This window comes from Bubalus kerabau, chromosome 4 (assembly GCF_029407905.1).
Source record: "Bubalus kerabau isolate K-KA32 ecotype Philippines breed swamp buffalo chromosome 4, PCC_UOA_SB_1v2, whole genome shotgun sequence".
NCBI lineage: Eukaryota > Metazoa > Chordata > Mammalia > Artiodactyla > Bovidae > Bubalus > Bubalus kerabau.
This window is the reverse complement of record NC_073627.1, coordinates 104,644,797-104,663,362: the sequence shown is the minus strand read 5'-3', so window position 1 is coordinate 104,663,362 and position 18,566 is coordinate 104,644,797. Positions and strand designations below refer to the sequence as shown.

General features: G+C 39.5%; 1 protein-coding gene across 3 annotated transcripts in view; it reads left to right on the top strand.

Annotated features, from left to right (window-relative positions):
• The window catches only part of CD274 (CD274 molecule), a 114,391-nt gene extending 111,282 nt beyond the window's left edge, over positions 1-3,109 (top strand). For all 3 annotated transcript variants that reach the window (XM_055578150.1, XM_055578149.1, XM_055578151.1), the window contains one exon: positions 1,020-3,109. In XM_055578150.1, coding sequence (XP_055434125.1) covers positions 1,020-1,042 — 23 coding nt within the window. In that variant the 3' untranslated portion in view covers positions 1,043-3,109. The remainder of the gene's footprint in view (positions 1-1,019) is intronic.
• The last annotated feature ends 15,457 nt before the right edge of the window (positions 3,110-18,566 follow it).

Here is an 18,566-nt window from a genome sequence, read left to right as displayed (position 1 = left end):
CTGTGTGTACTGCTTCATGTACAATACCTCAATCTTCTCCCTCCACAATATCAAAGATTTATTTTTGTATTATCCCAGGATAATACTAGATTATCCTGTTTTATAATGGAGAAAGCAAAGAGTCAAGAAGACAATATGAATTGCTCAAGAACACAAGTCTTGACAAAAATCAGGCTTTCAGTTCAGTTCAGTCGCTCAGTCGTGTCCGACTCTTTGCGACCCCATGAATCGCAGCATGCCAGGCCTCCCTGTCCATCACCAACTCCCAGAGTTTACTCAAACTCACGTCCATCGAGTCGGTGATGCCATCCAGCCATCTCATCCTCTGTCATCCCCTTTTCCTCCTGCCCCCAATCCCTCCCAGCATCAGAGTCTTTTCCAATGAGTCAACTCTTCGCATGAGGTGGCCAAGGTATTGGAGTTTCAGCTTTAGCATCATTCCTTCCAAAGAACACCCAGGGCTGATCTCCTTTAGAAAGGACTGGGTGGATCTCCTTTGGAGCCTGCTAATCTGACCATGGAACCTAACTCTTAACCTGTTCACTTAAATCTATTTCACCACAAATGTCTACATTTGTAAAAGTCCAGAAACACCTCACCCAATCAAGATCATTGAACTAAGAAGAAAACTATATTAAGGTTTCTGATTCTTCTTACATAATTTGAAATCAAACTTCACAATAAGCCCAGGTTTAAAGTTAGTCTAATTACCCTGGACAAGCTCAGGCATATTTCATTATGTAGTCCATAACACTCATTTGTGTTGTAAAGCTAATTAGTGAGTGTTGTTTGGAGCTTCTTAGGGTGACAGACCATCCCAGTTTGCCAAGAAGTAAGGGTTTTCTTGGAGCATGAGTCTTTCAGTTTCATAACCAGGACAGTTCCTGGCAAACCATAGAGATGGTTACAGTCTATCATGTAAAGGGAATTGGGCATAAAAATAATGTTTCTTTGTCTTGTTGAAAGCTTATTATATCCTCTAGCAAATATATCTTATGTTTCTCATTTTCACTCTCCAGCTACACAGTTTGAGGAGACGTAATCCAGTGTTGAAACTTCTGCTCTTAAAACAGGGATTCTCAGCCTGTGGTTTGGGTTTATCAGACCAGAGGTATGCAGTGGGCCAGGGGGCTGCAGATGATGGAGAACTTAAAAAGCCCAAGCTGCGAAAACAGAAGCTCAGAAAGAAGAGGAGGACAAAGGAAGAAGGAATAAAGGTACCCTGGAAGGAAACATCGGTACTTCCGAATGGTGGAAGACCCATCAATACATGTGAAAAGGAGAAAGGACACTTCTAAATGATGAACCTCCATGCACATTATCCATCACTCATCTTAGAAAGCAGGTTGAGATTCCCTGATTTAATGGTCAGTTCCTACAGAAGTGCCCTTTGCCTTTACTCAGTGTCTTGATTTGTCTTCTGGTTGATTGAACACCCTAGTGTTGCCACAGTGTGTAAGTATGATTCATTTTTATTTATTTTGAGTCTGTGGGGTCTTGTCATGTAAGTGTGGTTATGAGTGATTTCTTCTAAAGATATGCTGTAGTAGAAATTAACACTTTGTTACCAGACCAAATTTACTGCTTGATGACTTGTGTGTGTCAAGTAAAATGTAGTATGTTTAAAGTATTTGATATCCTCTATAACTTTCAGTACTTACGAATCATAGAGAACAAACCATTAGTTTGTATAAGATATTTTTAATGCCTTATTTAACACACTGATACTTCAATTGACTCGGACAATCTTATTCTCAGACCTCAAAATAAGATATGTTACCAAAATATCTCTTATATTTAAATATCAGCTTTACAACTATATGTGCACATAATCTCATTTCATCCCTGTAGCAACTGTGTTGTGGTAAGCACTATTATTCTACCTGTTTCACAGCTGAGGGAGCAGAGGTACAGAAACTTGACCAAGGCAATACATAGCAGACTTCAAATTTCCAAAGCTGTCACCCTTTGTCCTTTTATTTATTTATTTATTTAAATTGAGGTATAGTTGATTTACAGCATCATGCCAATCTCTGCTCTTAAACAAAATAACTCAGTTATACATATATATATATATATATGTTCTTTTTTAATTATTAAAGAATTAATAAAAGCACTTTTTTACCTTCTGTCCTTTTAGAATATAATTTACAGCTATGCTTTACTTTAAGACATGTTCATTCAGCAAACATTTAGGAAGTGCCCTAGCGTGTCAATCACTGTGCCAGGCAGAGTCTACAGATGTGAGCAAGATAAGGAAACTTCCCTCTAGGACCTCATAATATAATAAGGACATCAATAAGAAAATGTATTGCTACAATATGCTATAATGCACTTATAGCACTAGGTATAAGAGGAGAAAAATGTTGTGAGGAGGATAGTTTAGAAAGCTTCCCAAGAAGGGAATTCTCTAGGTAGCCAGTCAGTGTGTTCCTGGACAGTTGAAAAGCGTAAATATTTTAAAAATCAAAGCGATTTCAGTTTATGAGATATCAGTATTCTTTAAAACCGTGGAAAAAGGCTCTTGAAATCCTTTTCTATCACTGTATTTACCCCTGATTTGTTTGCCTTTGCCATGAAATTTGATGCTTATTTATATAGGGCCTGATATTGTTAATAGCAGTTTTCTTTTTTATTTAAATGCAACTGAATTTTGAATTTATACTTTTTCATGATTTGAAATTCAAGAAGTCCTGTAGGAAACATTAAAAAGTCTCCCTTCCATCCTCCTACTCATCTAGTTTCCCTTTCCAGAAGCAACCACTCTTATCTTTTGTTCATTTGTCTTCTAAAGATATTCTGTGAATATATGTGGAAATACTTATAAAATGTATATATTTTTGATTTTTGCTCTTTTCCACCTAAGTGGTAATGCATTATGCATCTGCTGTGCACTTTGCTATTTTATTTAATATACTATTTCTTATGTAGTAGATAGAACAAATGTGAAGTTCCTAGAGGCTGGGCACTGTCTTGTTTGTTCTAGGTCATCTTTTCCATAGCCTCTTAGTGTCTTTCAGAAGATGTGTGTGCATGCTAAGTCACCAATCATGTCCCTGTGTGACCCTATGGACTGTAGCCTGCCAGGCTTCTCTGTCCAGGGAATGCTCCAGGCAAGAATACTGGAGTGAGTTGCCCTGCTTTTCTCCAGGGGATCTCCTCATCCCAAGGATCAAACCTACGTTTGACCTTATGGGAGACATAAAAGAAGTGGGTTCGATCCCTAGGTTGGGAAGATCACCTGGAAGAGGGCAGGGCAACCCATTCCAGTATTCTTACCTGGAGAATTCCATGGACAGAGAAGCCTGGCAGGCTACAGTCCCAGGGTGATACATACCAAATAGTTACTACATTTAGACAACCAGCCTTTGTCGAGTACTTGCTCTATGACTGTGTTTGGATTTGGTTTATTTTATGTTTCTCAAAGAGATAATGTGTTTCTCACAATGGATTTTCCAAAATGTACCATGTCAACCTGGCCTTAAAGGATGAATTTATTGCTAAGTCTTTATGACAGAATCATGTCTGGAACTTTTTTTTTTTTCTGTTTTCTCTTGAGTATAAACTTGACTTTGATGTTGCACTTTTAAAATATGTGTTCTTTTTGGAAATTCCAGTCAAGAACCTTGACTCTAGATCCTCATTTGTGTAAGAAAAGGCTTGTGAGGTCTGTGAGCTGCCTGAACCCTTGAGTCCAACCAGTTCTTACCACTACACAGGTTTCCTAAGATACTGCTTTCCAAAGGTTCAGATGCCCTCTAAGGAGATCCCAGAATATTTCTTCCCTCCTCACTCACCTGGATCAGTGACAAGGAAAATATTCTTTGCTTTGCCACACTGACTCGATGGACGTGAATCTGAGTGAAGTCCGGGAGTTGGTGATGGACAGGGAGGCCTGGCGTGCTGTGATTCATGGGGTCGCAAAGAGTCGGACATGACTGAGCGACTGAACTGAACTGAACTAAAGGCTGAAGAAACAGAATCTCCAACAGAAATTTTCCTCTTATCTTTTTGTACATGTTCATTTGCACAATATCCCTTGTTTGAGTGACAGTGTCCTTTGTTTTGTGTGAAGTACAAGCAAGAATTTGGTTCAGCAAGTTGTGAAGTCTGTTTATTCCTAAATCTTAATGCCTTTTTGTGGTGTTGGATTTCTAAGGCACTTTATTCCTTTGTCTTGTGTTTCGTTGTAAATAATATAGGCAGAGATGATACCTAATTCTGCATTTGTCATTGTTTACACGTGCATTAATTTAATAAAATATTCTTATTTATTTTGTTTCTCAATTCATCTGCATATCGATTTTCTTGTTTCCTACATGTTTTATAAAAACATTCTGAGTTTAACATTGTGATGGAGACAATTACTTGGAATATCTTCAGCTACGTTCTTAGTTCTGTTTTTCATAGCTATGTAAGCATAGCTTCTATGTTTACACAGTATACTCTTGCAACCCATATGATGAAAAATATCAAAAGATGTTTTAAAGACTGTATTGAAAATTTTCATCCTCTCTCACTCGATAGCTTCCTTTAGGATAGTACCAAGAAGAGAGTCAAAATTGTGATGTTTAGATCACTATTGTGAAGATCTGAGGGAAGGGAGATGAGAGAAAAGTGATCTTCGAGAGAACTATAAGGAAATGAAGGGACTTTCCTTTACAAGAGTACTCTTCTCAGATCAGTAGACATGGATATGCAAGCCCATGCATGTGAAGCTGGATTTATTCAGTCATCAAGTTCTGAAAAGGAAGTGAGAAACCTAGAACAAAGTTGAGGATTAAGGCCTGGCACAGGGTGGGACAGTGAGATTTAATGTGTCAACTAACTTACGTAGTCATCAATCTTAACTTTAAAGAGACTTTTAATCATTTCTCTAAATCAGACACCCCTAAAAGATAATGATGACTATTTCTAAGAATATATGACAGATTATAGATGATTCTAAAGAAAAAGCATCAGTATCTTTGTAGAATGATGATATAATGTTTATGCTACTGCTGGGCAATGAAAGCAATAAAAATCTTTAGCTAACATCAGAATATTTCAGCTTTCTGACTAGACTTCCTGGCTGGCTTTGGTGGTCATGGTTCTGGATGAAATTTTGTGACAATTCCTATATTGTAGGAAAGTTAGCCTGAAAATGGACCATGAGCTTTCATTAAGGTTTTACTCCAATCCCATTTATAAGCATGTGACTGTCTGCCACAAGTGGACCTAATATACTTTTATCTAAATATTTTAGAAACATATCAGTTCAGTTCAGTTCAGTTGCTCAGTCGTGTCCGACTCTTTGCGACCCCATGAATCGCAGCACACCAGGCCTCCCTGTCCATCACCAACTCCCAGAGTTTACTCAAACTCATGTCCAGCGTCGGTGATGCCATCCAGCCATCTCATCCTCTGTCGTCCCCTTCTCCTCCTGCCCCCAATCCCTCTCAGCATCAGGGTCTTTTCCAATGAGTCAACTCTTTGCATGAGGTGGCCAAAGTATTGGAGTTTCAGCTTTAGCATCAGTCCTTCCAATGAACACCCAGGACTCATCTCCTTTAGAATGGACTGGTTGGATCTCCTTGCAGTCCAAGGGAGTCTCAAGAGTCTTCTCCAACACCACAGTTCAAAAGCATCAATTCTTTGGCGCTCAGCTTTCTTCACAGTCCAACTCTCACATCCATACATGACCACTGGAAAAACCATAGCCTTGACTAGAGACAGACCTTTGTTGGCAAAGTAATGTCTCTGCTTTTGAATATGCTGTCTAGGTTGGTCATAACTTTCCTTCCAAGGAGTAAGTGTCTTTTCATTTCATGGCTGCAATCACCACCTGCAGTGATTTTGGAGCCCAAAAAGATAAAGTCTGACCCTGTTTCCACTGTTTCCCCATCTATTTGCCATGAAGTGATGGGACCAGATGCCATCATCTTAGTTTTCTGAATGTTGAGCTTTAAGCCAACTTTTTCACTCTCCTCTTACACTTTCATCAAGAGGCTCTTTAGTTCCTCTTCACTTTCTGTCATAAGGGTGGTGTCATCTATAGGTTACTACTATTTTAAAACTTAGAATTCAGAATTAACTTTTTCACTATATATATACAAAACCAAATTTGTGAAGATAAATACATTTCATTTTTATAATTTTTCCCTCTTCCAGGCCCCCTAAGTTTCAAGGAAATTAATATTATAAGCCAAATTTTTCCTACTATAATTTAAATATTTTCATAATTATCTGTATTTTAAAAGAGATTAGGGCCTTTCCTGGTGATCTACTGGCTGAGACTCTGTACTCTCAATGTAGGGGGTCTGGGTTTAATCCCTGATCAGGAAGCTAGATCCCATATGCCACAATTAAGGGTTTGCATGCTGCCACCAAAGATCCTGCATGCTGCAACAAAGATGGGAGATCCTATATGCTGCAACTAAGACTTGGTGCGACCAGATAAATAAATATTTTTAAGAAGTTAAATTTTAACCAAATTGAAGCAGTTATCATTCAGTTGCTCAGTTGTGTCTGATTCTTTGCGACCCCATGGACTGCAGCACGCCGGGCCTTCCTGTCCTTCACTGTCTCCCAGAGTTTTTTGAAACTCATGTCCATTGAGTCAATGATGCCATCCAACCATCTCATCCTTTGTTTCCCCCTTCTCCTCCTACCCTCCATCTTTCCCAGCATCAGTCGCTTTTAGGTTGGTCATAACTTTCCTTCCAAGGAATAAGTGTCTTTTCATTTCATGGCTGCAATCACCATCTTCAGTGATTTTGGAGCCCAAAAAGATAAAGTCTGACACTGTTTCTACTGTTTCCCCATCTATTTGCCATGAAGTGATGGGACCAGATGACATGAAATGGCAAATGAGTTGACTGTTCGCATCAGGTGGCCAAAGTAGTGGAGTTTCAGCTTTAGCATCAGTCCTTCCAATGAATATTCAGGACTGATTTCCTTTAGGATTCACTGGTTGGATCTCCTTGCAGTCCAAGGGACTCTCAAGAGTCTTTTCCAACACCACAATTCAAAAGCATCAATTTTTCGGTGCCTTCTTTATGGTCCAACTCTCACATCTGTACATGACTACTGGAAAAACCGTAGCTTTGACTATATGGACCTTTCTTAGCAAAGTGATAGCTCTGCTTTTTAATACACTGTCTACGTTTGTCACCACCTCATGCGAAGAGTTGACTCACTGGAAAAGACCCTGATGCTGGGAGGGATTGGGGGCAGGAGGAGAAGGGGACAACAGAGGATGAGATGGCTGGATGGCATCACTGACTCAATGGACATGAGTCTGAGTGAACTCTGGGAGTTGGTGATGGACAGGGAGGCCTGGTGTGCTGCGATTCATGAGGTCGCAAAGAGTCGGACACAACTGAGCAACTGAACTGAACTGAACTGAACATTTGTCATAGCTTTTCTTGCAAGGAGCAGGTGTCTTAATTTCATGGTTGCAGTCACCATCCACAGTGTTTTTGGAGCCCAAGAAAATAAAATAATTATGATAATTACTATTTATTGAGCATGTACTCTGTGTCAGGCACTAGGATTACACACATTATCTCATTTAATGTTATGGCCTGGTGATGAGGTGTGCCACAAAAGTGCACCACATTTACCTGGAAAGCTACCAGATCAGGAAAGTTAAGAAAAACTGGAGCATTCATAAGGCAAAATTGGAATTCCTTGGTGGTACAGTGGATAAGAATCTGCCTGCCAATGCAGGGGACATGAGTTTGATCCCTGCTCCAGGGAGATTCCATGTGCTATGGAGCAACTAAGCCCATGTGCCACAACTGCTGAGGTTGCATGCTGCAACTCCCGAAGCCCATGCATCTAGAGCCCGTGCTCCTCAACAAGAGAGGTCACTGCAATGAGAAGCCTGAGCACCTCAACAAAAAGTAGCCCCAGGTTGCTGCAACTAGAGAAAACCCACATGCAGCAATGAAGATCCAGCACAGACAAAAATAATTTTTTAAGGCAAAAATAAATAACTTCATAATTGCAGTGATATTATGGGAAGGTGTTTTTTTTTTTTAAAGAGTTTGTATTATAATTCTTGCTGATTGTTTACTTATTTTCCCTCGAGAGAAAAATACAATGGTCATTCAAATGTTATATATATATATATAAAACTGTAACATTAATTTTTAATGGAGAGTAAGTTGTAGAACATTGGCTAATATATACACTTCTCAGTTTCTTACTGTTGTGAAACTATTATATTTTGACTGTTTTCCACCAATTTATGATGTGAGTACTGATTCTATAGTATAACAATGAAGTTGGATGGACAGGAAATTCTGAATATATATTTGCACTCAAGTAAATATGATCAGTAAACAGATCACTGATCTCCACTTTCCAGTCGATGTGCCCTCTCTAGGATATCTCTTTTTATAGAAATGAGAGTGGCTTATACTATCTCACCAAGAAGGGAGACAGGCTGGGGAGATCGGCAGCAGCCTACAGTGTGGAGTGAAATCTCACCCACAACCCCAGGATTCAGTTCCTCATCAGAGGTTTTCAGTCCAGGTGGGAAACCAAGGGATGACCCAGAGAGGGAAAGGAGGTCAAAAATGGTAAGAAGAGACTCCCACTGCAAGGACAGAGCCTGAGCATCATCATCATCCTGGTTGAAGGGGAGGTAGAAGGAGGTGAAGATGCATCCATTTTCTACACTTGCAGCATCTCTTGGCTGGAGATCTGTCAAAGAATCACACACTCTCACATTCACACTTTGAGAACCCTGAGGATGACCACAGTGGTGACAGAACTGAATGAGGACAGCGTTCCAATGCCTACATTTTGGGACAGGAAAATTCTCAACATAAGAAATAAATGGTTTACCAGAATAAGTTCTTCTGGCAGGATTGTGTTATATCTCAACATATTAATCTTATTTTTCTCTGTGTATTTCCTGCCTCCCTCTTGGGCTTCTGAGGGTCAGTTTTCCTTCCCAAGCCCATGCCAAAGCTGAGACCTAGAAAGTACCACTTTGATACGTTAATTCCACTCCCATTTCCCACAGTTCTACTATAAGCATCTCAGTGGGTGACAAACTCTTCAGACTTCTTCTACATGCCAAGCATTTACATGGTATTGTGGGGGAGTCAAAGATATTTAACGTGACTCATCCTCTCATGAAGCTTACAGTCTGAGGAGACAATATGTAAATTTAGGAAGAATTAAACAATAAGAGAGAAGATGAGACTTTAAAAAATGTCTCAAGACAGAAGAGAGGACAGCAAATGCTGTGAAGTAAAGGAGGGAACAAATAGTAAGGGCTAGAAAACCTTCACCAAGTAAGCCAGATTCAACTCGGACCCTGGAGAATGGAGAAGATGCCTACTTCTTTATTTGTTTTATTTGGAGGATAATTACTTTACAGTGTTGTGTTGGTTTCTGCCATACAACAACGTGAATCGGCCATAAATATACATATCCCCACTCCCTCTTGAGCCTCCCTAGTTCTGATGATGTGTGTCTTAGTCCACTTGAGCTGCTATAACAAAATACCACAGATTTGGTGGCTTATTAACAGAGTTTATTTCTCATCATTTGGAGACTGGGAAGTCCAAGATTAAGGTACCAGCTTGGTTGTGTTCTGGCCAAGACCCTCTTTATAGTTCATAGATGGCACTTTCTCTCCGTGTTTGCACATGATGGAAGGGCCAAGGGATCTCTGTGAGATCTCTTTTGTAAAAACACCAGATCCTATTCATGAGAGCTCTACCCTCATAACCTAAGCACCTCCCAATGGCCCCATCATCCTAATATCATCATCTTTTAGGGTTAGAATTTTAACATGTATCACTGGTGGGGGGCACAAACTTTCAGAGAGTAGCAGTTGTGGAAAGCAGTTTCTTTTCATACAGGAGAAATCTAACAAAATCTGCAATCCCTTACATGATACAACCCCTGAAAAACATAATTTGGCAATATCTATCAAATTATAAATGACCCAGAAATTCTGCTTGCGGACACTTACCCTACATATGTATGCTTATATGTGCAAAATGACATATGCATAAGGCTGTTTATTGCAGCTTTCTTTCTAATAGCAAAACACTGGAAACAACCCAACTGCCCACCAATAGGGAACTTGTTAAATAAGTGTGGTGGCACATCCAAACAACAGAATACTATATTAGACAGCCACATCAACAAATAAGGAAGTTCTTTCTGCACTGGCATGAAACAGATCTCCAAGATACATTTATTAAGTAAAAAAGGTATAAAAGAGTACGATATGCTCCACTTTGTACATTGGCAACCCACTCCAGTGTTCTTGCCTGGAGAATCCCAGGGACGGGGGAGCCTGGTGGGCTGCCGTCTCTGGGGTCGCACAGAGTCAGACACGATTGAAGTGACTTAGCAGCAGCAGCAGCAGTACATTATATTAATTATGTATATACAGCATGTATACTATGAGCACTTTTCACAGTAAGTACTTGGTACTGTATGTATACTGTGTATACTTAATTTGTATATTATGTACACTATGCATCTTTTCAGATAAAATTTTTTCATTTTTGGAAGGAAAAAATATAGATACATATTTCCTTGTATATGCAAAAAATGCATATCTGAAAGGATGCATCCAAAATTGGTTGCTTTTGAAGGGGCATATTGGGTTTATAGTGGAGAGAATTTTATGGCATAATCTTGAATTAAATGATTACTTACTCCAAATAATTATAATTTTAAAAGTCTGAGCTCTATTATTTGCCTTTCAGGGACTTTCATGTACTTTTAAGAAATGATAACTCTCATTAATGTATAAGGCCAAATATAAGCATCAGAGGTAAGGCAGTTTGAACAACTGAATTCAACAACCACAGGATTTCAATCCATCAGTTCAGTTCAGTTCAGTTGCTCAGTCATGTCCGACTCTTTGCAACCCCATGAACCGCAGCATGCCAGGTCTCCCTGTCCGTCACCAACTCCCGGAGTCTACCCAAACCCAAGTCCATCGAGTCGGTGATGCCATCCAGCCATCTCATCCTCTGTCATCCCCTTCTCCTCCCAACCTCAATCTTTCCCAGCATCAGGGTCTTTTCAAATGAGTCAGCTCTTCGCATCAGGTGGCCAAAGTATTGGAGTTTCAGCTTCAACATCAGTCCTTCCAATGAACACCCAGGACTGATCTTTAGGATGGACTGGTTGGATCTCCTTGCAGTCCAAGGGACTCTCAAGAGTCTTCTCTAACACCACATTTCAAAAGCATCAATTCTTCGGCACCCTGCTTTCTTTATAGTCCAACTCTCACATCCAATTGTACTGAATTACTTTCTTTTTTTTTTTTTTATTTTTAAACTTTACATAACTGTATTAGTTTTGCCAAATATCAAAATGAATCCGCCACAGGTATACATGTGTAATTTTCCCTGTTTTTCCCTGGCCTCACTGCCAGCACAGCCTCTAGTATGTGGAAGACTGATCAGTTTATTTATGGGCTCTCATTAAGTAGCTGTGGGTCTGGATCCTTATGGTAATAAAGGACACTTTATAAATAATGAGTAGGACAAATAAACCCATTGTTTATAGAACATAGACATGTAATGGAGAAGGCAATGGCAACCCACTCCAGTACTCTTGCCTGGAAATTCCCATGGACGGAAGAGCCTAGTAGGCTGCAGTCCATGGGGTCTCAAAGAGTCAGACACCACTGAGTGACTTCACTTTCACTTTCATGCATTGGAAAAGGAAATGGCAACCCACTCCAGTGTTCTTGCCTGGAGAATCCCAGGGATGGAGGAGTCTGGTGGGCTGCCGTCTATGGGGTCACACAGAGTCGGACACGACCAAAGCGACTTTAGCAGCAGCAGCAGCAGCAGCAGAAGCAGCAGACATGTAATATGCTTCCATAGGTATGAACTAACTAAAATATCTGTACTTTGGGAAAGCTTGCAAGAATGATCCCAACTTACGTTTATCCAGTTGGAAAACTGAGGTTTGCACTAGTGAAGTTTTTGCAAACTGCAAAGTGTAGCTTTGATCAGCGTTTTGGGGGCTATTGGTGACTATCAAAATTCCCAGACTTAGGCTTCCCCTTTCAGCATCTTGGCTTCTGCATGAGAAACTTTGGCTGTCTGCCCGGACATTAAGCATCCAGCCTTTGACAAGGCACAAAAAGCTGTTTTCGCCTAAGTGCTCTGCAGTGGTGAAAAATCTAAAGAGAGATCATGGAGAAGTTACTCGATAGACAACAAAATTTACATAACTGAAACTGATTAGAAGAACTTTTTTGTTGTGAGAACTAAAGAAAATGCTGTGTCAGGACCGAGTAATAGAAAAACAAATACTAGTCTCAGCAAGTGACTGAGAGCAGCCTTCATCTGTCAACCATCTGTCTTCCTTTCTGGACACAGATGATTTAGCAAGCATAGAATGGTTCCTTCCTAGGACATGAAGGTGTTTGGAGACTTAAAAACTTTATTAAAATTTTTTGGGTATCTAGGAGAAAAAAATACAAAAACCTGCAAAAGACAAAAACAACAAACACATGTTTATACTTACCACAAGCTCTATTGAAGTTGCTTCACTCCAAGTGACTGAATAAAAAAAAAAAAAAAAAAGCTGTATTGAGAGATGAAAGTGTATTTGGGAAGAGTGAGAGCACTCTTAAACACCTGGAGTCATCCAGACCCAAGTTCCAGTCTTTTTAACTCTATGACCATGGCAGTGTTTTTTAACTTCACTAAACCTATTTCCCTTTGACTAAAATGGGGTAAGGACTAAATGAAGCAGCATAGCTAGAGTACTTAGTACCACGCCTGGTGCTTAGAAAGTCTACAGTTTGTGTGTTGATATTATTGATGCCAAGAAATGGTTTATTATTTTCAGGTTCAAGAGCTAATAATCAGTCAAACTGTTATTGTTATGGATGACTTAAACTATTTTTTTTTAAATTGGAAGAATTTACTGTTAAAATTATTTATTTTTAAAAATAAAAAATTGAAAACTGAAGTGTTTAATTTTTCTATCTTAAAAGTCAAAACAACTGAATTTAAATTATGTCAAGTTAAAGGACTATCATTCGACTATCATTTTTGAATTTTTCATAATGTCAAAATTAACTAGAATTCCTTTTCTTTTTTAGTTTGCACATTTAAAATTCTGGCATTCCTTTTTGGTTCATCTAGGCGCTTCATGTTGATAAATGATGAGCTACTATAAAGCAGAAGTTAGTTACATAGGATAACTTAAAACTTATTTAGGGGAAATTTAGTAAATGTTTATTTTAATAAACCATGTTTTGTTTGTTTTTAAAGAAGGATGCTTCATTCTTTGCTAGTCTCAGAACAAACAGCTTTAAAGTGGAAAGCAATTCCTCTTTTTACACCTCAGGTTAAATATTTGTCTATTTTTCAGTCAAACTGAAAACATAACAAAACAATGACCCAGCTTGTTTCTAACTACACAGAAATGAATACACCGTTAACAATGTTTCCTCTTCATTGAACATTGGCTGTGCACCTACTGTATCCTCTAGACATTGTGGAGAATACAGCTATGACCCAGATATCCAAAAGAACATGAAGATTGAAACATACTATCATTAGTTATGGGCATAGCTCCTCTTCTTCCCAAAACAAAACAAACCATAAGACACAAGTAAGAATTTGTTAGAAATAAGAACACAAACCACTGAATCACCAGAAAATTATTAAAGTGCTTTGAACTCAACCTTTATACCCTCTACCACTTGAGTTATAGTTTATCAAACTACTGTTAATTCATGTATTTTGGTACCTCAGTGACTCTAATCCAAATATGGTATTTTTGTATTGATAGTTCCATGTGTTCTAGTACATTATCACAGTACTGGAAAACACATGGAAGAGAGTCAATAACTGGTATTAAGTTTTTGGCTTGGGAGATGTTTTGCTGTTGTTTTGTTTTTTAGTATTTATTACACACTGGGCAATGTTGCGGAGAAGGCGATGGCACCCCACTCCAGTACTCTTGCCTGGAAAATCCCATGGACAGAGGGGCCTGGTGGGCTGCAGTCCATGGGGTCGCTAAGAGTCGGACATGACTGAGCAACTTCACTTTCACTTTTCACTTTCATGCATTGGAGAAGGCAATGGCAACCCACTCCATTGTTCTTGCCTGGAGAATCCCAGGGACAGGGGAGCCTGGTGGGCTGCCATCTATGGGGTTGCACAGAGTCGGACACGACTGAAGCAACTTAGCAGCAGTAGCAGCAGCAGGGCAATGTTGTGAGTGCTTTACGTGTGCTAATTCATTTAATCTTCCTAAAAACCCTGTGAAGAAAGTACTGTTATCTTCTCTTTACAGATGAAGAGATTGAGGAACAGCAAGTTTAGGTAATTTAGCCAAAGTCATGCTGTTAGAATGTAAAGAGTTTGCCTTCAGAGCCTGTGCTCTTAAACTCTGTACTATGTTACACCCAAATAAGTGACTGAGTCATGGTAATTGTGGTTTCAAAGTTTAATACTGTTGGAGCAGTACACTATAGTGATACCTGCTGGGTTGAACAATTTCAGAAGCAGCCTGAGGTTTGTTAGCCCATGTATTTTTGTTTCTCCAGGCAATGGGGGCTAATCTGACTAGCAGTACTATAGATATTCTAGTATGGGTCTTTCATTGAATCTTTAAACACATATCTGTTCAGCATATACCCAATCGTACAATTGCTGAATCATTGATATATACCTAAGAGTAGAATTTCTGGGGTAGAGTGTAGAAATTACTGGAAAGTGTACCAATTTGCATTCCTAAACATCAGTGTATGGGAATTCCAGTCGCTCCACATTCTCAGCAACATTTGATATTTTCTGTTTCTTTTAAACATTCTTAAAAGAAATGGATTCGTAGAGGTATTACTTTATGGTTTTAATTCACATTGCTTTGCTGACTGATCGAGTTGACCTCCTTTTCATATGTCTGTTGGCCACCTGGCAGTAAACTTCTATGAAGTGTCTTTTCCAGTGTTTTTGTCTACTTTTCTGTTAGGTTGTCTATCTTACTGATATTGTAGGAATTCTTAACACATTCAAGATATGTCAGACATATGAATTAAATATATCTTCTTCCATTCTGTGGGTTTTCTATTCCCTCTCTTAGTGGGTCCTTTGGATGAACAAACATTCTTAATTCTACATAGTGCAAATCATCAATTTTTTTGCTTTACGGCTACTACTATTTTTTAGATTATAAAAATTCAGTTCAGTTCAGTTCAGTCGCTCAGTCGTGTCCGACTCTTTGTGACCCCATGAATCACAGCATGCCAGGCCTCCCTGTCCATCACCATCTCCTGGAGTTCACTCAAACTCACGTCCATCGAGTCAGTGATGCCATCCAGCCATCTCATCCTATGTTGTCCCCTTCTCCTCCTGCCCTCAATCCCTCCCAGCATCAGAGTCTTTTCCAATGAATCAACTCTTCCCATGAGGTGGCCAAAGAACTGGAGTTTCAGCTTTAGCATCATTCCTTCCAAAGAAATCCCAGGGCTGATCTCCTTCAGAATGGACTGGTTGGATCTCCTTGCAGTCCAAGGGACTCTCAAGAGTCTTCTCCAACACCACAGTTCAAAAGCATCAATTCTTTGGCGCTCAGCTTTCTTCACAGTCCAACTCTCACATCCATACATGACCACTGGAAAAACCATAGCCTTGACTAGATGGACCTTTGTTGGCAAAGTAATGTCTCTGCTTTTGAATATGCTATCTAGGTTGGTCATAACTTTCCTTCCAAGGAGTAAGCATCTTTTAATTTCATGGCTGCAGTCACCATCTGCAGTGATTTTGGAGCCCAAAAAGATAAAGTCTGACACTGTTTCCACTGTTTCCCCATCTATTTCCCATGAAGTGATGGGACCAGATGCCATGATCTTAGTTTTCTGAATGTTGAGCTTTAAGCCAACTTTTTTACTCTCCTCTTTCACTTTCATCAAGAGGCTTTTTAGTTCCTCTTCACTTTCTGCCATAAGGGTGGTGTCATCTGCATATCTGAGGTTATTGATATTTCTCCTGGCAATCTTGATTCCAGCTTGTGCTTCTTCCAGCCCAGCGTTTCTCATGATGTACTCTGCATATAAGTCAAATAAGCAGGGTGACAATACAGCCTTGATGTACTCCTTTTCCTATTTGGAACCAGTCTGTTGTTCCATGTCCAGTTCAATTACCAATACTTAATTGAGACCAATTCAGTCAGACTTTCTGGAGGTGAGATAAAAGTATCGATAATATTTTTATGCTTCTAAGGTGATTCCAATATGAACCCAGGTTTGAGAATTATGGATGCAGAATCATCTGCTAAATTGTTAGCTATGAATGTCTTTGTGGGATAGGATTAGTACATAGTTTCTCACTTCCCAGGTGACGCTGGTGGTAAAGAACCCGCTTAACAATGCAGGAAATTTAAGCGATGAGGGTTTGATCCCTGGGTCGGAAAGATTCCCTGGAGGAAGGCACAGCAACCCACTCCAGTATTCTTGCCTGAAGAATCTCAGGGACAGAGGAGCCTGGCAGGCTACGGCCCATAGGGTCGCAAAGAGTTGGACATGACTGAAGTGACTCAGTATGCATGCATTCTTTATATGTGTTTTCAGTTTTAATCGATGCATTGTTTAAATGGTGATAATGGTACGGGGTGTGCTTGTATGTGTGATGAGAAGTCTGACACCATTTTTTTTTTAAATGTCTGACTGTTGACAGGTTTAAGCTGCGCCTCTCCCTTTTCCTCTGGTGCCCTGCATTTGGCCAAGCTGATAAGGAGGCCTGGGCTGCCCTCCTTTGGCACAAGGGAGGATCCGAATCACGCAAACCTCTTCTTGCATATGAACTCCCCACTCCAGCTCTATCCTATAAAGATGATTAAAAAAACAACAACAACTCATCTCCCTTCTTTGCTTTTTCAAGCCGTTTCAGACCTGCATGAGAGACTGACTGTCCTGTACTCCCTAAAGACCTCAATTATGTAAGAAACTTTTTCATACCATTTTCATGTCTCAATGTGAGCCAAATTTTAGTTAGGGGTACATTTGACTTTTCAAGGAACGATAACAGCATGGAAAACAGCCACTTTTGAAAAGTGTCATTGTAACTCCTTGTAAGATCGCGTGCCTTCCAGTGTCACCAAATACTCTTTTTACTGCCTAGGGCTAGGGCTTTTATTGTCCTCAGATGCTAAAAATTTCTGTTTTGTCCTTTGGGGGTTAACCATGGGTTTATATCTTATTACCCTACCAGACAATTCCCAGGAGATTTTGCTATTCATTCCTATCTTCAAACTGAATTTTTGAGGCTTGCAGTGGAATAGGGTATAGACTCTTCCTATTCTGGCATGGCTAACATCTTTGCTCTATTCTTCTGATATAACATATTGGCACTATGCTTTGATTCAAATTCCTCTTAAGTTTTGATGCCATGACAAGAAATGGACTGATATTTCAACATCTCAGTTTTAGAGCCTCAGGGTTGATTGTATTTTTTTATATCATTTTCTAAAACAGCCAAATTTCTTTTTGTTCTAAGCAGTCTTTAGCTGTGTCTCTTTTCTCATCTTGCCATGCTCCTGGAATGTTATTGAATTAGAGAATCTTTTTATATTTATTATCCATTTGTTAGCATTCTTTATAATCTTTTGTATCTATGTGTGTTTTAATAGTGAATGATAAGCTAAAGTCTGTATTCTTTATTCTTTTCTCTATTTTTCTACTTCTCTATCACATTTGTTAAATTTTATTTATTTATGCCTGTGCTGAGTCATGGCTGCTTTGCATGGGCTTTCCCTAGTTGCAGCAAGCAACTAGGTGGGATTGGAGTGGGGGAGAACTTCTCTTCGTAGCTGTGTCTGGGCTGCTTCTTGCAGTGGTTTCCCTTGTGGTGCATGGGCTATAGGCACGCACGCTTTAGTAATTACAGCACGCAGGCTCAGTAGTCGCAGCATGTGGACTCTAGGGTACATGGGCTTCAGTAGTTGCGGCTCACAGGCTCAGGAGTTGTGGCTCACTGCCCTAGAATGTGTGGGCTTCAGTAGTGGTGGCACACGGGCTTAGTTGCTCCACTGCATGTGAAATCTTCCTGGACCAGGGAAGGAACCTCTCTCCTGCATTGGCAGGCAGATTCTTCATTCACTGCGCCACCAAGGAAGTCCCTCTGTGTCCCATTTAAGCAAACTTTGCTTACTTCCAGGTCATGAAACTCCCTCCATGTTTTCTTCCAAAATATCTTTGTTTTGTCTTTCATGTTAGATCTGCAATCCTTCTGGAATTAATTTTTTTTGCATATCATGCGAGATAGGGATCAAAGTACATTTTTTTATATGAATATCTAATTGTCCCTACATTATTTATTGAAAAGACCATACTTTCCCTCCCTATAATGCAGTCTTAGCTTTATCATAATTCAGGTAACTGTATCTATATCTCTATCTCACTAGTATCTCTATCTCTCTCTCCCTGTCTCTAAATTCTTTTCTATTATATTGATCCCCTCATTTGTTTTTATATCTAGATGATTTTATTAAAGCTATATTAATACGTTTTAATTTTTCCTCTTGTGGCTAGGATAGTACTTGAATTTGTGATTTTTCACCTGCAGTGAAAA